The sequence below is a fragment of the Elgaria multicarinata genome, chromosome 22 (genome assembly GCF_023053635.1).
Source record: "Elgaria multicarinata webbii isolate HBS135686 ecotype San Diego chromosome 22, rElgMul1.1.pri, whole genome shotgun sequence".
Lineage (NCBI taxonomy): Eukaryota > Metazoa > Chordata > Lepidosauria > Squamata > Anguidae > Elgaria > Elgaria multicarinata.
This window is the reverse complement of record NC_086192.1, coordinates 4,803,099-4,824,457: the sequence shown is the minus strand read 5'-3', so window position 1 is coordinate 4,824,457 and position 21,359 is coordinate 4,803,099. Positions and strand designations below refer to the sequence as shown.

Here is a 21,359-nt window from a genome sequence, read left to right as displayed (position 1 = left end):
TCTTCTGGGAGACAAAATGCCAGTCTCAGGAAAAGATTTCTTGCACCTTTTGTTGGAAGGAATGTCTGAGAGAACTTTGGTTGAGCAAGTGTGTAAACTACTTGTAGATATTGACCCTTATTGTAAATTAATCAGGTAGCTTGATTTGCAATGGTTGCTAAAAAGATTAGAGCAAAGGTCCTAAAAACTGATGCTGTATTGTTTTAACTTGGATCATGGTTTAATTTGTTTTGAACTGTGCATATTTATTGTTTTATACTGTACGTTTTTATCTGTACACCGCCCTGAGATCTTAGTGATATAGGGCGGGATACAAATATTTTAAATAAATAAATAAGTTGTGAATGTGAAGAGTTTATCCGACTGGCATGTTCAACCTTCCCGAATACCATTTTGAGCGTGTGTTCTTAGAAAAGCGGTTCTTTTCTAAGAACCGAGAGTATATAAAATGGTCTGACTGGCATCCAGCAGAGTGTAGGGAAATGGTGCACATCTACAGAATTAATTCTGCATCCTGTCACGTGAGGAGGAGGAGGCACGGACCTATGCAACCGCTTAAACAATCAGGGTCTAAGGCAGCAATGGTAACAGCCATGCAGAATCATACTTGGTCTACCGGGGTTTGGAAAGGAAGGCCACTCACTTGCAGGGGAAAAGGTTCTACTGCCGGCGCGTGAACTTTAACAGTGAAGCCAGTGTCCTGGATGACGATGACTTCTTGGTCATTCCCGTCGTCCGTGTGGTCTGCTTCTTCGTGGCCATCCTGCTTGGTCTCCTCTTTGTGGTTCTCGTGCAAACTATCTCCATTCATCAGGGCTACGCTGGACGGTTGTTCCTCTGGAGATAAGGGAGAGAGAGAGAGAGAGAGAGAAAAGATTTTTAGCCCCGGAAGAGCTTTGGCATTAACAGACCGCAGTAAGGAGGGTTTTCTAGGAAGAATGTTATCCAGTGCCCTAAATTAGAGTCTCAAAGACTGTGTTCAGACAACATGATAGCCAAAGGTGGTTTAAATAGCTGATGGCTGGTTGTTTAACCCATCATGGGTTAATAGCTGCTGGGGGAGGTTATCCGGAGATGTGGACTGAGGTGTCATCAATATGCGGATGATACCCAGCTCTACCTTTCCTTTTCATCAAACCCAGGTGAGGCAGTGGCTGTTCTGAACCAGTGCCTGGGTACGGTAATGGACTGGATGAGGGTTAATAAACTGAGACCCAATCCAGACAAGACGGAGGTACTGTTAGCAGGTGGTTCATCTGTCCGGCGATGTGATGTTTGCCCTGTCCTGGACGGGGTTGCACTCCCCCTAAAGGATCGGGTCCGTAGTTTGGGGGTGCTCTTGGATCCAGAGCTGTCACTTGAGGCACAGGTGAACTCAGTGGCAAAGAGCACTTTTTATCAGCTTAGGTTGATATACCAACTACGCCCTTATCTGGGCAGAGATAGCCTAGCTGCAGTGATCCATGCTCTGATAACCTCTCGTTTGGATTACTGCAACGCGTTATACGTGGGGCTGCCTTTGAAAACGGTCCGGAAGCTTCAGCTGGTACAAAACAGGGCAGCACAGTTACTAACAGGGACTGGCCGGCGAGATCACATTATGCCAGTCCTTTTCCAGCTTCACTGGCTGCCAGTCCAGGTCCGGGCCCAATTCAAAGTGCTGGTATTGACATTCAAAGCCCTAAACGGCTTGGGGCCAGGCTATCTGAAGGAACGCCTCCTCCCGTATGTACCTGCCCGGACCCTAAGGTCATCCACAGGGGTCCTTCTCCGTGAGCCCCTGCCAAAGGAAGTGAGGCAGGTGGCTACCAGGAGCAGGGCCTTCTCTGCTGTGGCACCCCGGCTGTGGAATGAGCTCCCTAAGGAGGTTCGCTTGGCACCTATATTATATGCTTTTAGACGCCAGGTGAAGACCTTTTTATCTCCCAGCATTTTAACAGTCTATAAATAAATTTTAACTTGGTGTTTTAAATTCGTAATTTTGCATTGCTGCTGTTTTTATCAGGTTGAGCATTTATATTGTATTTTATATTATGGTTTTATACTGTTGTTTTACACTTTGAATGTTTTTAATTTTTGTGAACCGCCCAGAGAGCTCCGGCTATTGGGCGGTATAGAAATGCAATAAATCAATAAATCAATAAAATTATTGTGTTGTGTGGAGGGAGTTTTTTAATCAACGGTTGGTTGGCCAAAATAACCAACGCAAAGAAACAGCGCTGTGCAGAGTTGGCTATTTGAACCACCACTGGTTACCGTGTTGTGTGGAAGGCACCGTTGGTTATTTCGTCAGCCACAGAGCCGCAAGGCAAGAGCGGTCAAAGCAGTGGCTGCCACTCTAGTCCAGCTGGCTCGGTAGATTTTTTGGCAGCAATGGCTGATGGGATACAAGCGGGAGGACTGAAGGGGTGAGAGGAGGCAGGGGGTGAGCAAGTGAACTCAGCGCTGATCCTAATCCACACCACAGTCGGTTATTATCATGTGGTGTGGGGATGAAACCCCTAGATACACAACTGTTGTTGACTATGGTATGGCCTGAATGCAGACATAATGTTCTTGCCAGTTCTTTCCATATCTGAACTGAAATACTTGACAGAACCCAATAACATATTTACAGTGCAATCCTATGCAAACCTATCGCATTGCAATCAATGAGAAAACTCCCAGGTAAAGTGGGTACAGCAGCCCAAGGGCCAAACTCCAACCCAGGAAGGTCTCAGGGGGCTACACTGCACCTGTGGACGGCGCCGAAGGCAGAGGGAGCGCGGTCCGAATTAGGTGCTTGATTATTTTAAGCTTACTCAGTGAGTAAGCAGGATGAGTCTCTGCACGCCTAACTCAGAAGCAAGCAGGGCTGAATCACTCAGCAGCAATTATGCTTGTCAAAAACCGAGGCTGCAGACCTATATACAAACATACCTGGAAGTTAAGCCCCACTTGAACTCAATAAGGCTTACTTATGAATGGACATGTATAGGGTTGAATTGTTAGGGATTTATTTCTTGAGGCTGCAACCTTGTGCCTGCTTACGTGGGACTGAGCTCCACTACACAAGGGCAGGTCTTACTCCTGAGTAAACATGCACAGCCCCCCCCCCCTTTTCCCTTTCGCCTTCTCCACCCCATCTTTGGCCAGGCCCATCCCTGGGATTAAGCCCCCGGAGAGCTTCTAATTGATTTCAACCCTTGGACTGAAAGAGACTCTGCTGTGTATTTTATTAGGTCTACCAACTGGAGCCAGACGTCCAAAAAAAAAATGGCTCAGAGGGAGAAGATACGCACTCAGAACCTGCTTCCCCCAGCACGGCTTAAGCCCAGGAATTTGTTTTCCGAACCCGAAGTGAGCTCAGGGTCCTTCTTCACCAGCCTTGCCCAACCCGGCGCCCTCCAGACGCCGGCTGGGGATGAGTTAGGCCATAGCTAGACCTAAGGTTTATCCCTGGATCGTCCAGGGTTCAAACCTGTTCATCTAGGTGACATGCAGGGGATCCAGTGCTCAGGCAGGGGCGAACCCTGGATGATCCCAGGATAAACCTTAGGTCTAGCTGTGGCCTTAGACTCCAACGGTTCTGGAAGGCACCAGGCAGGAAAGGGTGTTCTACACAAACGTCATCCAGATACCCCCCCAAATTCTCTCTTCGCTGGCTGCGGGGAACCAGTTTTGCAAGGCTGGTGTGATGACAGACAGCGCTTAAACCGCAGCTCCAGAATGGCACTAGACAAACTGCTTGGGCTTTTCTTCTTCTTTTCTGGTTTGGTGTTTACTAGGAACAGGCGTTCCACCTTATCTGACTTCTCCCTCGCCCAAACGATCAACACCCTTTTCTTTGCCTGGGAGGTACGCATCTTAAAGGCGGAGTGTTTTGGGGAGGGGGATGCAAGCCAATGGATGAAGAGAAGAGGCAGAATGTGCGGGAGTACCAGGGGCAGCGCGGAGGAGCGGAGAAAAGGAGAAAGAACAAATCCAGTTCAAGTTTGAAGAACCCACTTTAATTAAAAACGGCGCACCGTGGGTGTGGGCACAGTTGCAGAGCCCGGAGGCAACTCTAACCGGTACTCCTGCTGAGATCTGAGGATTGCACAAGACTCGCTAACTGGCCCGCCTCACGCGACTAGAGGGACACCCCCACCCTCCCCGGCGAGAGCAAAGAGAAGGGCTTAGGAACACCTTGAGACTTGGACCTGGCAGGCCTGGGTTCTAGTCCCTGTTTGGTCATGAAGCTAATCCCGTGGCCTTGGGCCAGGCACTGTTTCCACCACGGTGGATTTGATTTAAATCATGATTTAAATCACGATTTAAATCACTACTCAGAAAGACTCGATTTAATCATGTGACTTATTATTATTATTATTATTATTATTATTATTATTATTATTATTATTTATATAGCATCATCAATGTACATCAATGTCCCCCACCCCCCCAAAAAGTGCACTCTTCATTGCTATAAGCTTAACACATATTTTACACAACTCAGAGTTACCAAAGACTCATTCTTGCTGGTATAATCTTATTTATTTATTACACTTCTATACCGCCCCCATAGCCAGGGCTCTCTGGGCGGTTTACAGAAATTCTAAAATTAAAGATAAAAAACGAGTATACAAAATTTAAAATTCTAAAACGCAGAACATACACACATAAAGCATTAAAAACTGTTAAAAACTAAACATGTGGGTGATTAAAATGTGCTGCCACATGCCTGGGCAAAGAGGAAAGTCTTAACCTGGCGCCGGAAAGATAGCAGCGTTGGCGCCAGGCGAGCCTCGTCAGGGAGATCATTCCATAGTCTGGGGCCACCACCGAAAAGGCCCTGTCCCTCATTGCCACACTCTGAGCCTCTCTCGGAGTAGGCACCCGGAGAAGGACCTTAGATGTTGAATGTAGTGACCGGGTATATTCACATCTATATTATATTTAATATTAAATAATCTTAAGATTTACAAGCAGATGAAGGTTTCATTTTTAGAATAACAACTTTTCAGATTAGTTTTACAGATATATATAAAAATAAAAATACTGATTTGGTTATACTATTAGAATCACATAATATCATCTAGATAGAAAAATTGCCCAATAATCTTACAGAAACCTCTGGAAAAGCATGACATTGTGAATGGATTAATGGAATTCGTTTACCAAAAAATCTAAACATTGCATGAATATACAGCCTCATGCTACATAATTAAAAACTAATCCTTATTTCATGATGAATAACCCTTGGACCATAATGCATCTTAAATAGAAAACTATTTTTAGGTAGAGGTTTCCTCAAAAAGTATTTTATTAAAAGAAATCCAATTTAAATAAAAAAAAAATCTGATTTAAATAATTTTTTTTGATTTTTTTTTTTTAATCATTGATTTTTATCCACTTACTCTCCGCTATCTGGTTGTTGTGGAGATAAAATACTAATTATGTGACCCCCGAGCATAGGGTTTGGCTGATTGCTCAAAGTTGTTTGTAGATGTATGTTGTCTGTGTATACTGTTTGATGGGCGTTTTTGTATGTTTTTCATCACTGTAAATCACTCAGAGAGCTTCGGCAATGGAGCAATATAGAAAAAAAGAACGTAAGTGCCCTAAATCTGGATCAGACCAAGGGTCCATCTAGTCCAGCACTCTGTCCACACATTGGCCAACCAGCTGTTGACCATGGACCCACAAGCAGGACACAGTGCAACAGCACCCTCTAGCCCATGTTCCCCAGCAACTGGTGTATATAGGCTTGTTGCCTCTGATACAGGAGGTTACACTTAGCCATTATTTTTAATAATAATAATAATAATAATAATAATAATAATAATAATATCAAGCCCCATGGATCTGGGCCAGATTCTTAAAGTTTTGGGGAGATGTGAGTGGGAAAGAGGCCCATATCTGCATATCTCTTTATTTATTGTAAGGGTGGATAGGGCCTGTTCAGACAACATGCTAAACCATGGTTAAGCCATTAACCCTGTTGCAGCAAATGCTTAGTGAGTGTGTTTAAGCCTTGGTTATGTAGCCGCCATGCTTAGAAATAGTTCACATGACATGCTAAGTCATGGTTCACACGACACACTAAACCTTAATGTTTAGCTCAAAATTCATAAGCCACCGTGGCTCAGCATGTTGTCTGAACAGGGTCGTATACTGCTTTTCACGTTTGCAACCGCCCAAAGTGGTTTACAACACTATTTTCCTGGGTCATTCCCCATCATAGAATCATAGAATAGCAGAGTTGGAAGGGGCCTACAAGGCCATCGAGTCCAACCCCCCGCTCAGTGCAGGAATCCACCCTAAAGCATCCCTGACAGATGGTTGTCCAGCTGCCTCTAAGAAACCCTAAGATACACCACCAATTCTAAGACGCAACCCATTTTTAGAGATGTTTATATGGGTAAAAATGCGTCTTAGAATTGAAGAAATAGGGTACTTCATTCGCTCTGCTTATCTGAAGGACCACTTGCTCCCATATGCTAGGGTGACCCTATGAAAAGGAGGACAGGGCTCCTGTATCTTTAACAGTTGCACTGAAAAGGGAATTTCAACAGGTGTCATTTGTATGTATGGAGAACCTGGTGAAATTCGCTCTTCATCACAACAGTTAAAGCCGCAGGTGCCCTGCCTTCTTTTAAATCTGGTCACTCTAGTATAGCTTCTGCAGCTTTAACTGTGGTGGTGAAGAGGGAATTTCACCATGTTCTCCATATATATAAATGACACCTGCTGAAATTCCCTTTTCAGTGCAACTGTTAAAGATACAGGAGCCCTGTCCTCCTTTCCAAAGGGTCACCCTACCATATGCAAGTCTCTTAGGAAGGAGCTCTGCTTTGTGCTCTTTGTTTGAGATTAGGCTAGTTGGTAGATGGGGCAGAGCCTTCTCTGTGGTGGCACCGAGGTTTTGGAATTCCCTCCTTTTCAAGGCATGTTTGACCACTTCCCTGCCTTTGTTCTGATGAAGGGTGAAGACCATCCTTTCCTGGTATGACATTTATAACAATAGTTATCATTCCAATATCCTGGATATTCCCCATTGTCACCAAAATGGCTGTTTTGATAGTATTGGCTGTATGCTGAGGTTTTTAAAAATGTATCTTCTACCTTTTTTGCATTTCAGTTCTTCAAGAGGACAGCTGGAACAGCTTTTGCCTCCAAAACAGCATAAAATAAAAGCTTTCGCTCACCTTGGCCATATTGCCATCTTGGTTCCACATTCCTGCCTACATCTCTTTGGGATGATATCAACCAGACCTCGGGGTTGTGAAATGCTCCCTGCATATAGCAAACTTCAGGGCCATGCAGAAGGAAGAACACACACACACACACACACACAGCCACTGCTCACACTGCAGTGCTCGAGTTCAAAAGATTTATACCTAATTCTGCAAATTGCCCTACCTGGAGATGCCAGGAATTTGAATCTGGGACCTTCTGCATGCAAAGGGAGGGGTGGCACCCTGCACGTGTAATTCCCTTCCCCAGGAAGGCCCACCTGCCATGCATGTTGCCATCTTCTCGGTACTGAGAGAAGACACTTTTATCCGCCCAGGATTTAAGTTTAGAAACTACAGCAGCAGCTAAAAATAATGTGTTGTATATGGAGGATTGCATTTGTATTTTTTTTTTTAATGTAAAACCACCCCGGAATTATGGCATATAAATTCATAGAATTGTGGGGTTGGAAGGGACCACGAGGATCATCAAGTCCAACCCTCTGCAGTGTGCAGGAAAACCAGTTAAACTATCCATGAGAGAGGGCTGTCTAGCCTCTTCTTAAAAACCTCCAGAGACGGAGAACTCACAACCTCCGTAGGTAGACAGTTCCACTGCTGTACAGATCTTACTGTCAAGACGTTTCCCCTTATATTTAATAGACATCTGGGTAGCTGTAACTTATACCCGTTATTTCGGGTCCTAAATCCTGTGGCCATGGAAAATAGCTCCTGACCATCTTCCGCGTGCCCCCCTTTTATGCACCTGAACACTCCTAACATGTCTCCCCTCAGTCCCCTTTTCTCCAGACTGAACTTCCCGAGTCCCTTCAGCCAGTCCTCATAGGGCCTGTCCTCAAGTCCCTGTATCAGCTTTGTTGCCCTCCTCTGAACCTTTTCCAACCTGTCGATGTCCTTCTAGAAGTGCGGTGCCCAGAATCATACACCTTATCATTAAATAAGGTCGTGCTTTCCAGGGTCTGAGAAAGGGGTCTTTCAGAGCCCTACCAGGAGATACCAAGGGCTGAACGTGGGACCTTGGGCATGCAAAGCACTGAGCCCCCTCCCTTTAATTGCTCCCCCCTTTGTGGGACATCAACGGGTTGAAGGAAGGGGCCCACCAGCTACTATTCCAGCTTATACAAACTTTCCAACAACAGGAAAGAACCAACTCTTTTGAACAACCAACTGAGCAGCAAATCCTCCTGTGTTTGCTAGGCGGCTTTTCCTAGCTTTGTAAATAAACCTATAAAAGGTTACTAGCTTGTAAAGATATGTTACTGGCTTACTGGGAGATGGCCGAGGAGGGATGGCGAGGGCTATCTCTCCTGCAGAATCCCCGCTGCATGTCGATGTGGGGTGTGGAGGAGGGGCTGAGCCCTCCATTCCTCCTCCTCCTCCTCCACCGACTCACTCGCTCGTCTGCATGCATGTCCTGGTTGCCTGTGGGTACCACACTAGAGGCCTTCAAGAGGCAGCTGGACAACCCTCTGTCAGGGATGCTTTAGGGTGGATTCCTGCATTGAGCAGGGGGTTGGACTCGATGGCCTTGTAGGCCCCTCCAACTCTGCTATTCTATGATTCTATCCTAGGCAGGAGCTTAAATAAAAGGCTGGGTTGCATTGCAGGTCTGGTCAGCATCCAGTTTTCTAGCAAGCCAAGGTCTCCTCGCCTGCCTCAACATTCTCCTTTTAAACATCCCACCAAAAAGGAGCATTGCACCTGCAAAAAGATCATTTGCAAATGCGACTCAAGCACACCTCTCTTTTGGCTCTGGGGTTGGCAGTTGGGGGGCGGGGGGGCAAAGAAAAAAGAAAGAAAGAGGATTATACTATTGAGATGCCAAGATCTGGACCTGGCGCTGACAATTGCAAACCCTCCCTCCAAATACCCCATGATAAGGTTGAACAACTCTCTGCCCACCTCACCTTAACACAGCCTTCCTCAACCTGGGGCGCTCCAGATGTGTTGGACTGCATCTCCCAGAATGCCCCAGCCAGCTGGCTGGGGCATTCTGGGAGTTGTAGTCCAACACATCTGGAGCGCCCCAGGTTGAGGAAGGCTGCGACATCTCCTAGGAACATAAGAAGCTGGATTATACAGAGTTAGACCACTGGCCTATCTAGGCCAATATTGTGAACACTGACTGGCAGCAGTTCTCCAGGGTTTCAGGCAGGGGTTTTCTGCGGCCCTACCTGGAGACGCCAGGGATCGAACTTGGGACGGTCTCCTTGTAAAGGAGCTACATCCCCTCCTTCAAAGAGTCAAACTACGCCAACAGAAGGTGAAGGTTCCAAATCCCGTCCCTTGCTACTGGGTTTTACCCGGTTTGCCACCAACAGTGGCTCTTTTGCCGTTCGCATCCGTAAAACGCAACTGAACGGCGCTCCGAGCAGTCGGACTGGCCGTGTAACTTGCTACGTTAAACATTAACCTGCATTGCCCAGAAGTATGCACAGGAGATCAATGTATTGGCAAAGGGGGTGGGGGGTGGACACACAGCAAATTCCTGGTTAAAATATAGCTGAGAAACTTGTAGAATTTATAAGGTGTATACAGTCGTGTGGAAAAGAAAGTACACCCTCTTGGAATTGTATGATTTTACATATCCGGACATAATAACAATCATCTGTTCCTTAGCAGGTCTAAAAATTAGGTAAATACAACCTCAGATGAACAACAACACTATTACACCGTGTCATGATTTATTTAACAGAAATAAAGCCAAAATGGAGAAGCCATGTGTGAAAAAGTAAGTACACCTTATGATTCAACAGCTTGTAGAACCACCTTTAGCAGCGATAACTTGAAGTAATCGTTTTCTGTATGACTTTATCAGCCTCTCACATCGTTGTGGAGGAATTTTGGCCCACTCTTCTTTACAACGTTGCTTCAGTTCATTGAGGTTTGAGGGCGTTTGCTTATGCACAGCTCTCTTAAGGCCCCGCCACAGCATTTCAATCGGGTTGAGGTCTGGACTTTGACTGGGCCATTGCAACACCTTGATTCTTTTATTTTTCAGCCATTCTGTTGTAGATTCGCTGGTGTGCTTGGGATCATTGTCCTGTTGCATGGCCCAATTTCGGCCAAGCTTTAGCTGTCGGACAGATGGCCTCACATTTGACTCTAGAATACTTTGGTATACAGAGGAGTTCATGGTCGACTCAAGGACTGCAAGGTTCCCAGGTCCTGTGGCTGCAAAACAAGCCCAAATCATCATCCCTCCACCACCGTGTTTGTGCTGATATGCTGGGTTTGGTTTTCGCCAAACGTGACGCTGTGCATTATGGCCAAACATCTCCACTTTGGTCTCGTCTGTCCAAAGGACATCGTTCCAGAAGTCTTGTGGTTTGTTCAGATGCAACTTTGCAAACCTAAGCCGTGCTGCCACGTTCTTTTTAGAGAGAAGAGGCTTTCTCCTGGCAACCCTTTCAAACAAACCATACTTGGTTCAGTCTTTTTCTAATTGTACTGTCATGAACTTTAACATTTAACATGCTCACTGACACCTTTAGAGTCTAAGATGTAACTCTTGGGTTTTTTGCAATTTCTCTGAGCATTGCACGGTCTGCCCTTGGGGTGATTTTGCTGGGACGTCCTCTCCTGGGAAGATTGGCAACAGTCTTGAATGTTTTCCACTTTTGAATCATCTTTCTCACTGTAGAATGATGGACTTTAAATGGTTTGGAAATGGCCTTATAACCCTTCCCAGATTGATGGGCAGCAGCAATTGCTTCTCTAAGATCATTGCTGATGTCTTTCCTCCTTGGCATTGTGTTAACACACACCTGGATGCTCCAGACCAGCAAACTGAAAAAACTTTGGCTTTTATAGAGGTGGTCATACTTGCTGATGATCAATTAATCACGGGCATTTGATTAGAAGCACCCGTCTGCTACTTAGCATCTTAATTCCTATGGAAGCAGTAAGGGTGTACTTACTTTTTCACACATGGCTTCTCCATTTTGACTTTATTTCTGTTAAATAAATCATGACACGGTGTAATATGTCATGTCTTGTTGTTCATCTGAGGTTGCATTTACCTAATTTTTAGACCTGCTAAGGAACAGATGATTGTTATTATGTCCTGATATGTAAAATCATACAATTCCAAGAAGGTGTACTTTCTTTTTCACACGAGTGTGTGTGTGTGTGTGTGTGTGTGTGTATTTATATATATATATATATATATATATATATATATATATATATATATATTTGAACCATATAGTGCCCAAGTCTATCCAGAATATACAGAGCAACTACAAGATGCTCTAGACCTCAAACAACCCTGAAAGGAAACCCCCCCCAATGCTTAAATGTGGAGGATTCAGTGCTAAAAGTTTGAAGTTGCCTTAAACTGTTCGTCCATCCAGCCCACCTTTTCCTCTGGCCAGCAAAAGCTCCCCAACGCTGCTAACCAGCAATTCCTTTTAACGTTGAACCTTGGACCTTCCTGCATTCAAGCAAGCATGTGCTCCTACCCATGGAGATTGGGGAGTGGGGGAGACAAAGATTAGTCACACGCTGCTGCAGTCATTACTGGCACTTTTGATGTCAGGCAAGCCTTCCCCAACTTGGTGCCCTCCAGATGTGTTGGTCTACAGTCCAAAGCATCTGGAAGACGCCACGTTGGGGAATGCTGATTTAGGCCCTCAGCTCCCAATGCAAACTATACAGGGTTTTTGTGTTGTTTTTTGCCATAGAGTTTCCAAGAGCAACGCCCTCCAACACCCACAGAGTATCGCCTTCAATTTTGTCAAAAACAGCTGCCGATTCTCTCTGTTTCCCCTTCCCTTCCTGTGTTTCCGTTCTCAGTTTGCTTTTAGGTTGCAAGGACCTTCTTTCTCTCCTTCTGAGGAGCCCCATGGACACAGATGGTAGTAAACAAGCACACACTTCAGCTTTGTATCAAAATGCTACAGCCCTCACTGGGCTGTTTTGGGGTATTGCCCCTCTTAAGGGTTTTTCATTACCCCTAAATATAATTTTGTACTTCTGCAAAGCTTGGCGTTCTAGCAAGCATGCTGACACCTATCCTCTTCTGTGTGGACGGAGCCGTTTTGGCTAACATAAGGATCTATATTCTGAGAAGCAGTTCACTATAAGTTTAAATAGCAGAGTTGGAAGGGACCTACAAGGCCATGGAGTCCAACCCCCTGCTCAATGCAGGAATCCACCTTAAAGCATCCCTGACAGATGGTTGTCCAGCTGCCTCTTGAATGCCTCTAGTGTGGGAGAGCCCACCACCTCCCTAGGTAACTGATTCCATTGTCGTACTGCTCTAACAGTCAGGAAGTTTTTCCTGATGTCCAGTTGGAATCTGGCTTCCTTTAACTTGAGCCCATTATTCCGTGTCCTGCACTCTGGGAGGATGGAGAAGAGATCCTGGCCCTCCTCTGTGTGACAACCTTTTAAGTATTTGAAGAGTGGTATCAGGTCTCCCCTCAATCTTCTCTTCTCCAGGCTCAACATGCCCAGTTCTTTCAGTCTCTCTTCATAGGGCTTTGTTTCCAGACCCCTGATCATCCTCGTTGCCCTCCTCTGAACACGCTAGAACACAGCAGAAGAAATGCTCCAAGACAGATCCGCATAATGCAGGTCCAATTGCAGAATTCCGACTTTTCACTGCACACGTTTAAAAAAGAGACGCAGGATGCACCCAGACCTGGAAGGCTTTGAATTAGGCAATTAAGAATGAAATAGAATAGAAGTGGTAAAATGAAGCGTTCTGCTTCGAGGGGCAGGTGTGGAAGGGCCATTTTCTAATCTGCCCCCACCATGCAAAAAAACCAAACCAAACCCTAGACCAAAAAAACACAAACCCTATAAGAAATTAGCACAGCTGGGAGCTCAGACCGAGCCTGATTCTTGCTGTGCTAAGTTTCCTACTTGGAAGTTAGTCACTTAAAAAAAAAAAGTGAAATCAGAAGTGGTATAGTCCATTCTATGACCTCAAGACTCCACCACTACTTCACCCTGCTCTGCTACACACAGAGCAGGTCCTAGGACTTTTGCCCCCACCAGATAAGGGCTTGTAGTGAATAAGATACCATCCATGCGGCCACCTGCATCTGGTAGGGGAATTTACCCCACAGACCCCTAAGCTTTCTTCCTTCTCCTCTTTTGCTTGGATCGTGGCCTTGCTGGCCACCCAAGATCAACATTATTCTAATCACCAATAAGGAACAAGCTCCTTTATCTCTATTCATGCCTTCATCTTCTTGCACGGAAGATGCCTTTGGAATGATTTGGCTCATCTTTCCAGACGGGGTGGCCCAATAGGAGGCTGTTCCCTAAGGGACCAGACCAAGGTAGAACCAACTTGGCTACTGCAAGCCATAACCCCTGGATCGGCTGGATCCAGAGCTGCCAGTCTCACCTGACCCCCAGGCTTCTTGGCACTGGCGCGAATCGGAAGCTGGCGGCCCGTGGCTGGCGTCTGCTCCATCGTCTGGTCCTGTACTTGCTTGCAGATTGTTTGATTGAAAGCTTGAGCTTGGATCGCGGGGGACCTCACGAGCCCCGACGGCGTGATGCGACCAAGAATAGTTTGGAGGCCGTGTTAATTCCTGCTCAAGGTCGGCAGGAAGGGCATGCGGAACACAAGATCCCAAACCCTGCTGCAGCAGGCCGGCAACAGTCGGCAGCTGGCAGCTATCGCAAGCCTTGGACAGCTGTCCCTCGCTATTCCCCTCTGTTAAGTCTCTGTCTTCCTCCTCCTCACTTTGCAGGTATGCATTCGAGTGACTGCCAAGGGTAATATCTGAGTATGTTACTGAGCGCGCGGAAGCACCCATCTTGGTTTGGATTTGGGGGGTGTTTCCCTCAGCCGCAACGGGACGCGTTGGCAAGAGGGGGGACCTCTCGTCCGATGAACCCTCCTGAGCCCCCGGGAAGATCAGATTGGCGATGCGTTGACAGCAGTTGAAGAGAAGGCTGTTCCCCATTGATCTCCCAATCAAAAGGGATGCATTAAACACCTCAGAGACCCCCTACCTACAAAGTGACGCTCTTACAACATTCACGACCTCGATGCTAAAATATTTCTTGAGCATCCTCCTCTCCTTCGACAGAGCTTTGAGGAAGAGAAGCATGTAGACCAAGTCAGTTTAATAAGCAGAACACACAGACACACAACCCACTTTGGCAACCAACAAGAAAGGTCGTCATGGGTGGTTTGTCCCTATGGCAAAAAAAAATATCAAAAAAAAATCACCAACTTCCGACAGACCGCATTCCCCCGGTGCGGATCCTTGCTGGAGCTCCCTCCAGCTTCCTCAAAAGGAGACTCCGAAGCGCTGCCCAGCCAAACCACGCAAGGAGGTACTGCAATGAGAAGTCTCTTCTCTGTTGCCCTGCAGAAAGAAGTCCCAGCAAAGTGTGTCGCTTTTCTTTCCACCCTGAACTCTTCAGGAGACTGAAGCCGGGAGCGCGGTGGCAGCTTCAGAGCCAGTTATAAATAGAGTCCAGAGCCCGGGCTCTTTATCAGGGCCCTGCGGTGGGGGGCTTCGCCTCTGCCAAGCTCGCAAACAAATGGGACGGGTTGAATGACGAGAGCCAAGGCAAGTTACTATGGCACGCTTCGACTTCCACCCAGCCATCCATACTAAAGAGACCAAGAGAAAGGGGATTACGGAGCAGAAAGTAGGCTGCAGGCTTAGTTCTCACCCAAGTAATAAAACTGTGTCTGGGCAGAATGTCTTCAGGCGCCGAGTGATGGAATGCTCCCCCATGGCAGTAATAACAGTAAAACCCTGCAGATAGAAAGCTCTCAACTCAGGGAGAATGGTTCTACCCTCGCCTTCTACATGCAAAGAAAGTAAAAGCTCTGGTGAATCAGGACCAAAGGCCCATCTGGTTCTTTTGAGAAGCTCATAAGCGGACACGGTACTATTTCAGGGCTCCATCTTGGCTACTCAGTATTGTCTATACCAGGGGTGAGCAACTTGTCATCCTCCAGATGTTAGAAACATAGAATAGTAGAGCTGGAAGGGGCCTTTAAGGCCATCGAATCCAACCCCCTGCTCAATGCAGGAATCCACCTTAAAGCATCCCTGACAGATGGTTGTCCAGCTGCCTCTTGAAGGTCTCTAGTGTGGGAGAGCCCACAACCTCCCTAGGTAACTGGTTCCATCGTCGTACTGCTCTAACAGTCAGGAAGTTTTTCCTGATGTCCAGCTGGAATCTGGCTTCCTATAACTAGAGCCTGTTATTCCATGTCCTGTCCTCTGGGATGATCGAGAAGAGATCCTGGCCCTCCTCTGTGTGACAACCTTTTAAGTATTTGAAGAGTGCTCTCATGTCTCCCCTCAATCTTCTCTTCTCCAGGCTAAACATGCCCAGTTCTTTCAGTCTCTCTTCATAGGGCTGTTTCCAGACCCTGGTTGCCCTCCTCTGAACACACTCCAGCTTATGTTGGACTGCAACTCCTGTCATCCTTCACCACTGGCTAGGGCTAAAGGGAGAATGCAGCTCAACATCTGGAGAGCCACATGTTGCCCAGCCCTGGTGTGTGTTAATTGGAGGTTGCTCTCCATGGTCTCAGACTCGGCGCTTCCCCAAGCCCATCTGGAGATGCCAGGGATTGAAGCTGGGCCCTTGGATGTGCAAAACAGCTGCTCTTCCACTGCTCCCAACGTCCAGCTGGGAAACTGAACACCCAGCGAGGATAGCAATGCAGGTGGTGGGGTCTCCTCTGCTTTAGAAGGATCGGTGCTGATGGTCACCATTCAACCCTCTTTTTGCCTTAGTGGAAGAAACAAAACAGACGCCTGTCACAGCAAGGTGCTGCATTTCAGATTAGAAATAAATATAGGGCAATTTATTTTGCAAGCTGCACTTTGCATGATTTGGACAGCCACCAGGAATAGCTACGTTGGTGGTAGGGAATGAGTGGGCCAGAAAAAAGGGGGGGGATTCTTTTTTCCCTTTTTTCCACCAAGGACCTTTTTGTTTTTCCTGAAAATCTGAACAATTTTGTATTATGAATTTATTGTTTTAGAACGATGAATGAAATGTTTAAGAGAAAGCGTTCGTATATGGGCTACCCAACCTTTACTCCCTGAAAATGATTTCTACATAATAGGAAGTTTTTTTTATGTAAGATGAGAGATGTAAAATTTCTGGAAATTTTGAAGCTATGGGGGGGAAATGTTTTTTTTTAATCCTCTGTAAAATTCCCAGATATTTCTTCCATTCCTTAATAAAAGCGGCAGGGTCTTGGTATTTATTGTTTTACTCTGTACAGCACCATGTACATTGATGGTGCAATATAAATAAATAATAATAATAATAATAAGAAGAAGAAGAAGTATTGATCGAGGTATCTTTTACCAATAGACATTAAGGGTACTCCAAGTCATGCTCCATTTCCCAATATGTGAACGTATGTTTTTGACAGTTTGGTTTTTGTTCTATAAAGTTCTGTGTTTCTGGGCTTCAGAGTCCTGTGTTTCTAAAGACGGTTGTGCACGCGCTGGTAACTTCGAGGCTCGACTTCTGCAATGCGCTCTACATAGGGCTACCTTTGTGCCTAGTCTGTAAACTTCAGCTAGTTCAAAATATGGCAGCCAGGCTGGTCACCGGTACAGCTCAGGGTGACCACATTACAGTTTTAAAATCTCTTCACTGGCTGCCAATTAGTTTCGAGCAAAGTATAAAGTGTTGGTTATCCCCTTTAAAGCCCTACCTGGTTTGGGTCCAGGCTACCTGCAGGATCGCCTTCTCCCGTACAATCCGCCCCGCACACTCAGGTCCTCTGGGAAGAATTTCCTTCAGCCAGCCAAAACCAGGCCGACAGGTATTACCCAGAGGACCTTCTCTTCTGCTGCTCCCAAACTGTGGAATGGCCGGCCGGAGGAGACTGGTCAGCTTGACAGTCTTTTAGCATTTAAGAAAGCTATAAAGACTGATCTCTTCCGGCAGGCCTACCCAGTGGAATTTTAGGATGCTTTTAAGGATATTTTAACAACGTATACTATGTTTTTAATCAGTATTTTATGTATTTTAAACTTATCGCTGTTCCCCGCCTTGATCAAAATGGAGAAGCAGGTAAGAAATAATTTTATTAGTTTTATTTATTTATTTCTAACAGCATTCTGTTTGATGCTGTAGCAGTCAATAAATGTACTTCCAAAACCCAGCTGTAAGAAAAACACTCAACAATTATTTCAACACTGTCACCACATGCAACAAAACAATGACCCACCAAGGACTGTTTAAGCCACAGCATCTGCTAGGCATTTTTTGAATATGCAAGACGTTTTTTGAATATGGAAGACTTGGAACCCAGGTAGTAGAGACTGTGCTAGGGTTATTTAACCCTTATTTAACTCCACACGCAACGCACGCCATCCGGGCTTGGATCATGCAAACGAGCCCAATATGTGGGCTCTCACTTTAAAAAACACAAATGCCAGGCTTGGGTCTATGGAAATCACTGCTACAATTTTTAATAACATTCCCAATTGGACCTCACCACTAGGGAATGCTGCATCAGCTATAAGTAGCCTGGTTCCTATGGCATTGGCATGGGATTGACACCACCATTACAGACAGCCTTTCAAAATGAAAAAAGAATTAAGACGTTTATTACGAGGGATTATTTACAAATATTAGGTTGAGATTACTTAAAGGTTCTTAAGTTTTCGGATTCCGTCTGGACATCAGGAAAACCTCCTGACTGTTAGAGCAGTACGACAATGGAACCAGTTACCTAGGGAGGTTGTGGGCTCTCTCCCACACTGGAGGCCTTCAAGAGGCAGCTGGACAACCATCTGTCAGGGATGCTTTAGGGTGGATTCCTGCCTTGAGCAGGGGGTTGGACTCGATGGCCTTAGAGACCCCTTCCAACTCTACTATTCTATTATTCTATGAACTGTTGAATTGATTATTACTCCACCGTTCACTATCATGTTGTCTGAACACAGCCAGTATTCACTTATTTGTGTGTTTGTTTATTGCACATTTAAACCGCCCAATAAACTAATGAGGTCTGAGTAGTGCAGAAAAATACTGCCGAAAATCACATTCACTTTTTTTTGCAGCCACATCGAACTGCTGACTCATGTTCAGCTTGCACTTGAATACAACCCAAGATCTTCCACAAATGTGACTTTTGAGATCTACAAAGCAGATGAGTGAACAGATGCAATCACATTTGTCGTATACAGGCATGAAGTGATATACTGTTATGCAATACGATTTCTGTTTAAGAAACATGCAATATTAATAACATCCAATCAATTATTATAAATACTAGGCAACGGATCTATAAAATGTGAATAGTTGACTAAATTATTCTTCTCTTTGGCATTTATCCTGAACACCAGACTCAGTTCAATTTTGGGAGTTTTATTGAAGGCCAGTGTATAAATCCCTCAAAAATTACAGAGTAATAGGTTGTTATTTTTAAAGACATAAAAAAGCAAATAATTTTTTTAAAGTCAGTTTTTAAAGCCAAATGTGCAAAGGTCAGTCCTTCAGATTATTTTCAGTACCATAACTTAATGGCATATTTGACAGTGGTCAACAAACAATTATTTCTCAATGGATCAAAGTGCCCACCTTAGTACCTAGCAATATTATACTTTAAGGGTTATGTTAGTTTTACTTGGAATAGTCATTGAAATGAATGGAACTTAAATTAGACCAATGCAGGATATCAATACCCTAGATATTTATATAAAAATGTTCAATTAAAAAAAAATTCTCAGGACGGTTGGCATAATAATAATAATAATAATAGTAATACCGTATTTCTTTGATTCTAAGATGCCATCGATTGGAAGACGCAGACTAATTTCAGTACCACCAACAGGAAAAAGAAGCTTTAATTCTAAGAAATAATAAACGCACCCGCGATTCTAAGACGCACCCCGTTTTTAGAGATGTTTATATGGGGGTGGGGAAGTGCATCTTAGAATCAAAGAAATACGGTAATAATAAAAAAATGACTGATCACAAACACAATGGTTACATAAATATGGTTGCTATAATGCCCTTCATCCTCTTGATAAGAGTCAAAGATTTCTCTCCCCCTTCGGTTTCAATACCAACTTCTCCAGCAAAGTAAGCTGCATTAGTGATTAAAAGTATGAATGCAGGCCGTGAATGGTACTCTGGATCAGTCAACGGGGAGACCAAGTAAGTGTTCACATGGAAGCCATCGGACGTCCCCAAGTTAAGTCCCCAGTATTAAGGCGTGATGGGGAAGAAGTTAGCGTGAGCCATGAGCACGTGTGACTGAATGCAAAATATCTTCCTTTCTTTCCCCCCATTTTTTTAAAAGGAGAAAAGAACAAAGAGCGATATTAACTGGAGACTCGCTTAGTTTGACAAGCATTCAGCCTGTCTAAGCCAGTATTTGTTGGCAAGACGCTCCATTCTCATGCCCCAGCTCACAATGAAGGTTTTGATGTTTTCTCCAGCAAAAGGGGTTTTAACTGGCAGTTCCTGGGCCTCCGCAGTGAAGAACTATCAGAAGGTCTACAAATTTAGCAGACATGTTGGTGACCATGCAGAGCCTGCCAGGAAAGCTTCCAAAACAGATCTGGAACTTTGCTTATATTTGAGAGGGGTTCCCAGGCTGGTCTGTCACGAAAACCAGGGCTGTGGAGTCGGCACATAAAACCTCAGACTCCTTTATTCATGGCACCTCTGACTCCTGTAATTATATATCGATGTAAGAAATAAATTTCCTATATATTTCCTACATCAACTGCAAGCACACAACTTTTTAGAACCCTAACCTGTTAAAGCCCGGGTCTAAAGGCTGTAGCTAAGACATTCTGGTTTATTTTATTTTATTTATTAAAGAAGCCCCAAAATGAAAACAATGAGATTATATTTATATTTATTTACTTAATTGCATTTATATCACCCCACAGCCGAAGTCTACCGTTAGTTGATTTAAATCAAATCCACCCTGTTGCTATTTACTGTTTTACTCTGTACAGCACCATGTACATTGATGGTGCTATATAAATAAATAAATAATAATAATAATAATAATAATAATAATAATAATAATAATAACAACAACAACAACACTAGCTGAACGGTTTTTTTGTTTTTTGGGGGGCGACTCTCACTAGGATCTGCGCATGCGCTCATAATATAAATGCACAGCTTTGGGGGCGTGCTAGAGTTATTTAAACGTTAGTGTGTGCTATTGAATTGTTATGCCTTCAAGTAAAGCTTCGGATTTGTTTGAATATTTTAGAACATGTACACCCCATTAAATACGTTTGATTGAATTATGTTCCTAATCAAACATTTCAGTCTGAATGCTTTTTGGAAAAACTTTTGAGAGATTTATACAGCACATAATATTGAGATGATTTACTTTTGCTTTTGCTTTTGTTTACTGAATACAAGATCCAAAATCAGATCCGAATCTTCTTCAGGGCATCAACACGTTTTCCTGAAAAGCCCGCCTCACTGGTGAAGTCCAATAAAGAACGCTGGAAATGTAGTTTTGTGAAAAGGGTGACGAGCGTTCCATTTTCCATTATGAATTAAGCTTAATTTGGAGGAGGAAGATGAACGGCTAGACGGCCTAGCAACCACGCTCCAAAAGATTCCCTGGGGAAAGTTCAGAACTGGGTTTGTGGGGAAAGAGTTCCAACCTCACCCCAAATATGTAGCCCAGAGGGTTGTGTTAGCACAGTATGAAGCCACACAGACAGTAAAAATTAGTTTCAATGGGACGGGTTAGAAGAAACGTCAATCGCTCACCGATCAGCCCCTGAAGACATTGGGCAGATGTCCTAATTTTTTAAAAAAGGAAAAGAATATTCCTCGTACTGTATACATATTGCAGACTTAAAATCTCTTGCCTTTTGCTGAGCTGGTGAGATCATCCCTCACCATTTGGAAGAAGAAAAACCAGTGTTACTGGTCGACCCAGCTACTACTGGCAGATGCTACTGGCCAGAGTGTGGATGCCGGGGCAGGGGGAGAGATAAGCAATTTGTTACTGGATCTCTTTTCCAGGCTGGTCAAAAACAGTCTGCTTAATGTACAATGACATCAATTACATTTTTCTCAAAAATGGCCTACTTGCGATGTACCTACACTCAGTCCACGTTAAATATTTAGGAAACAAAAAGGCTTATGTTTCCACAAAATCATATAGCGCCACTGAAGAATTAAGCCATC

The 21,359-nt window shown here is 44.6% G+C and overlaps 1 protein-coding gene across 1 annotated transcript in view; it reads right to left on the bottom strand.

Moving 5' to 3' along the window:
* Positions 1-21,359, bottom strand: part of CLUH (clustered mitochondria homolog) — a 98,201-nt gene that overhangs the window by 57,082 nt on the left and 19,760 nt on the right. Inside the window, exon 2 of the mRNA XM_063146830.1 lies at positions 644-837. Within this exon, the coding sequence (XP_063002900.1) occupies positions 644-837 (194 nt within the window). The remainder of the gene's footprint in view (positions 1-643; positions 838-21,359) is intronic.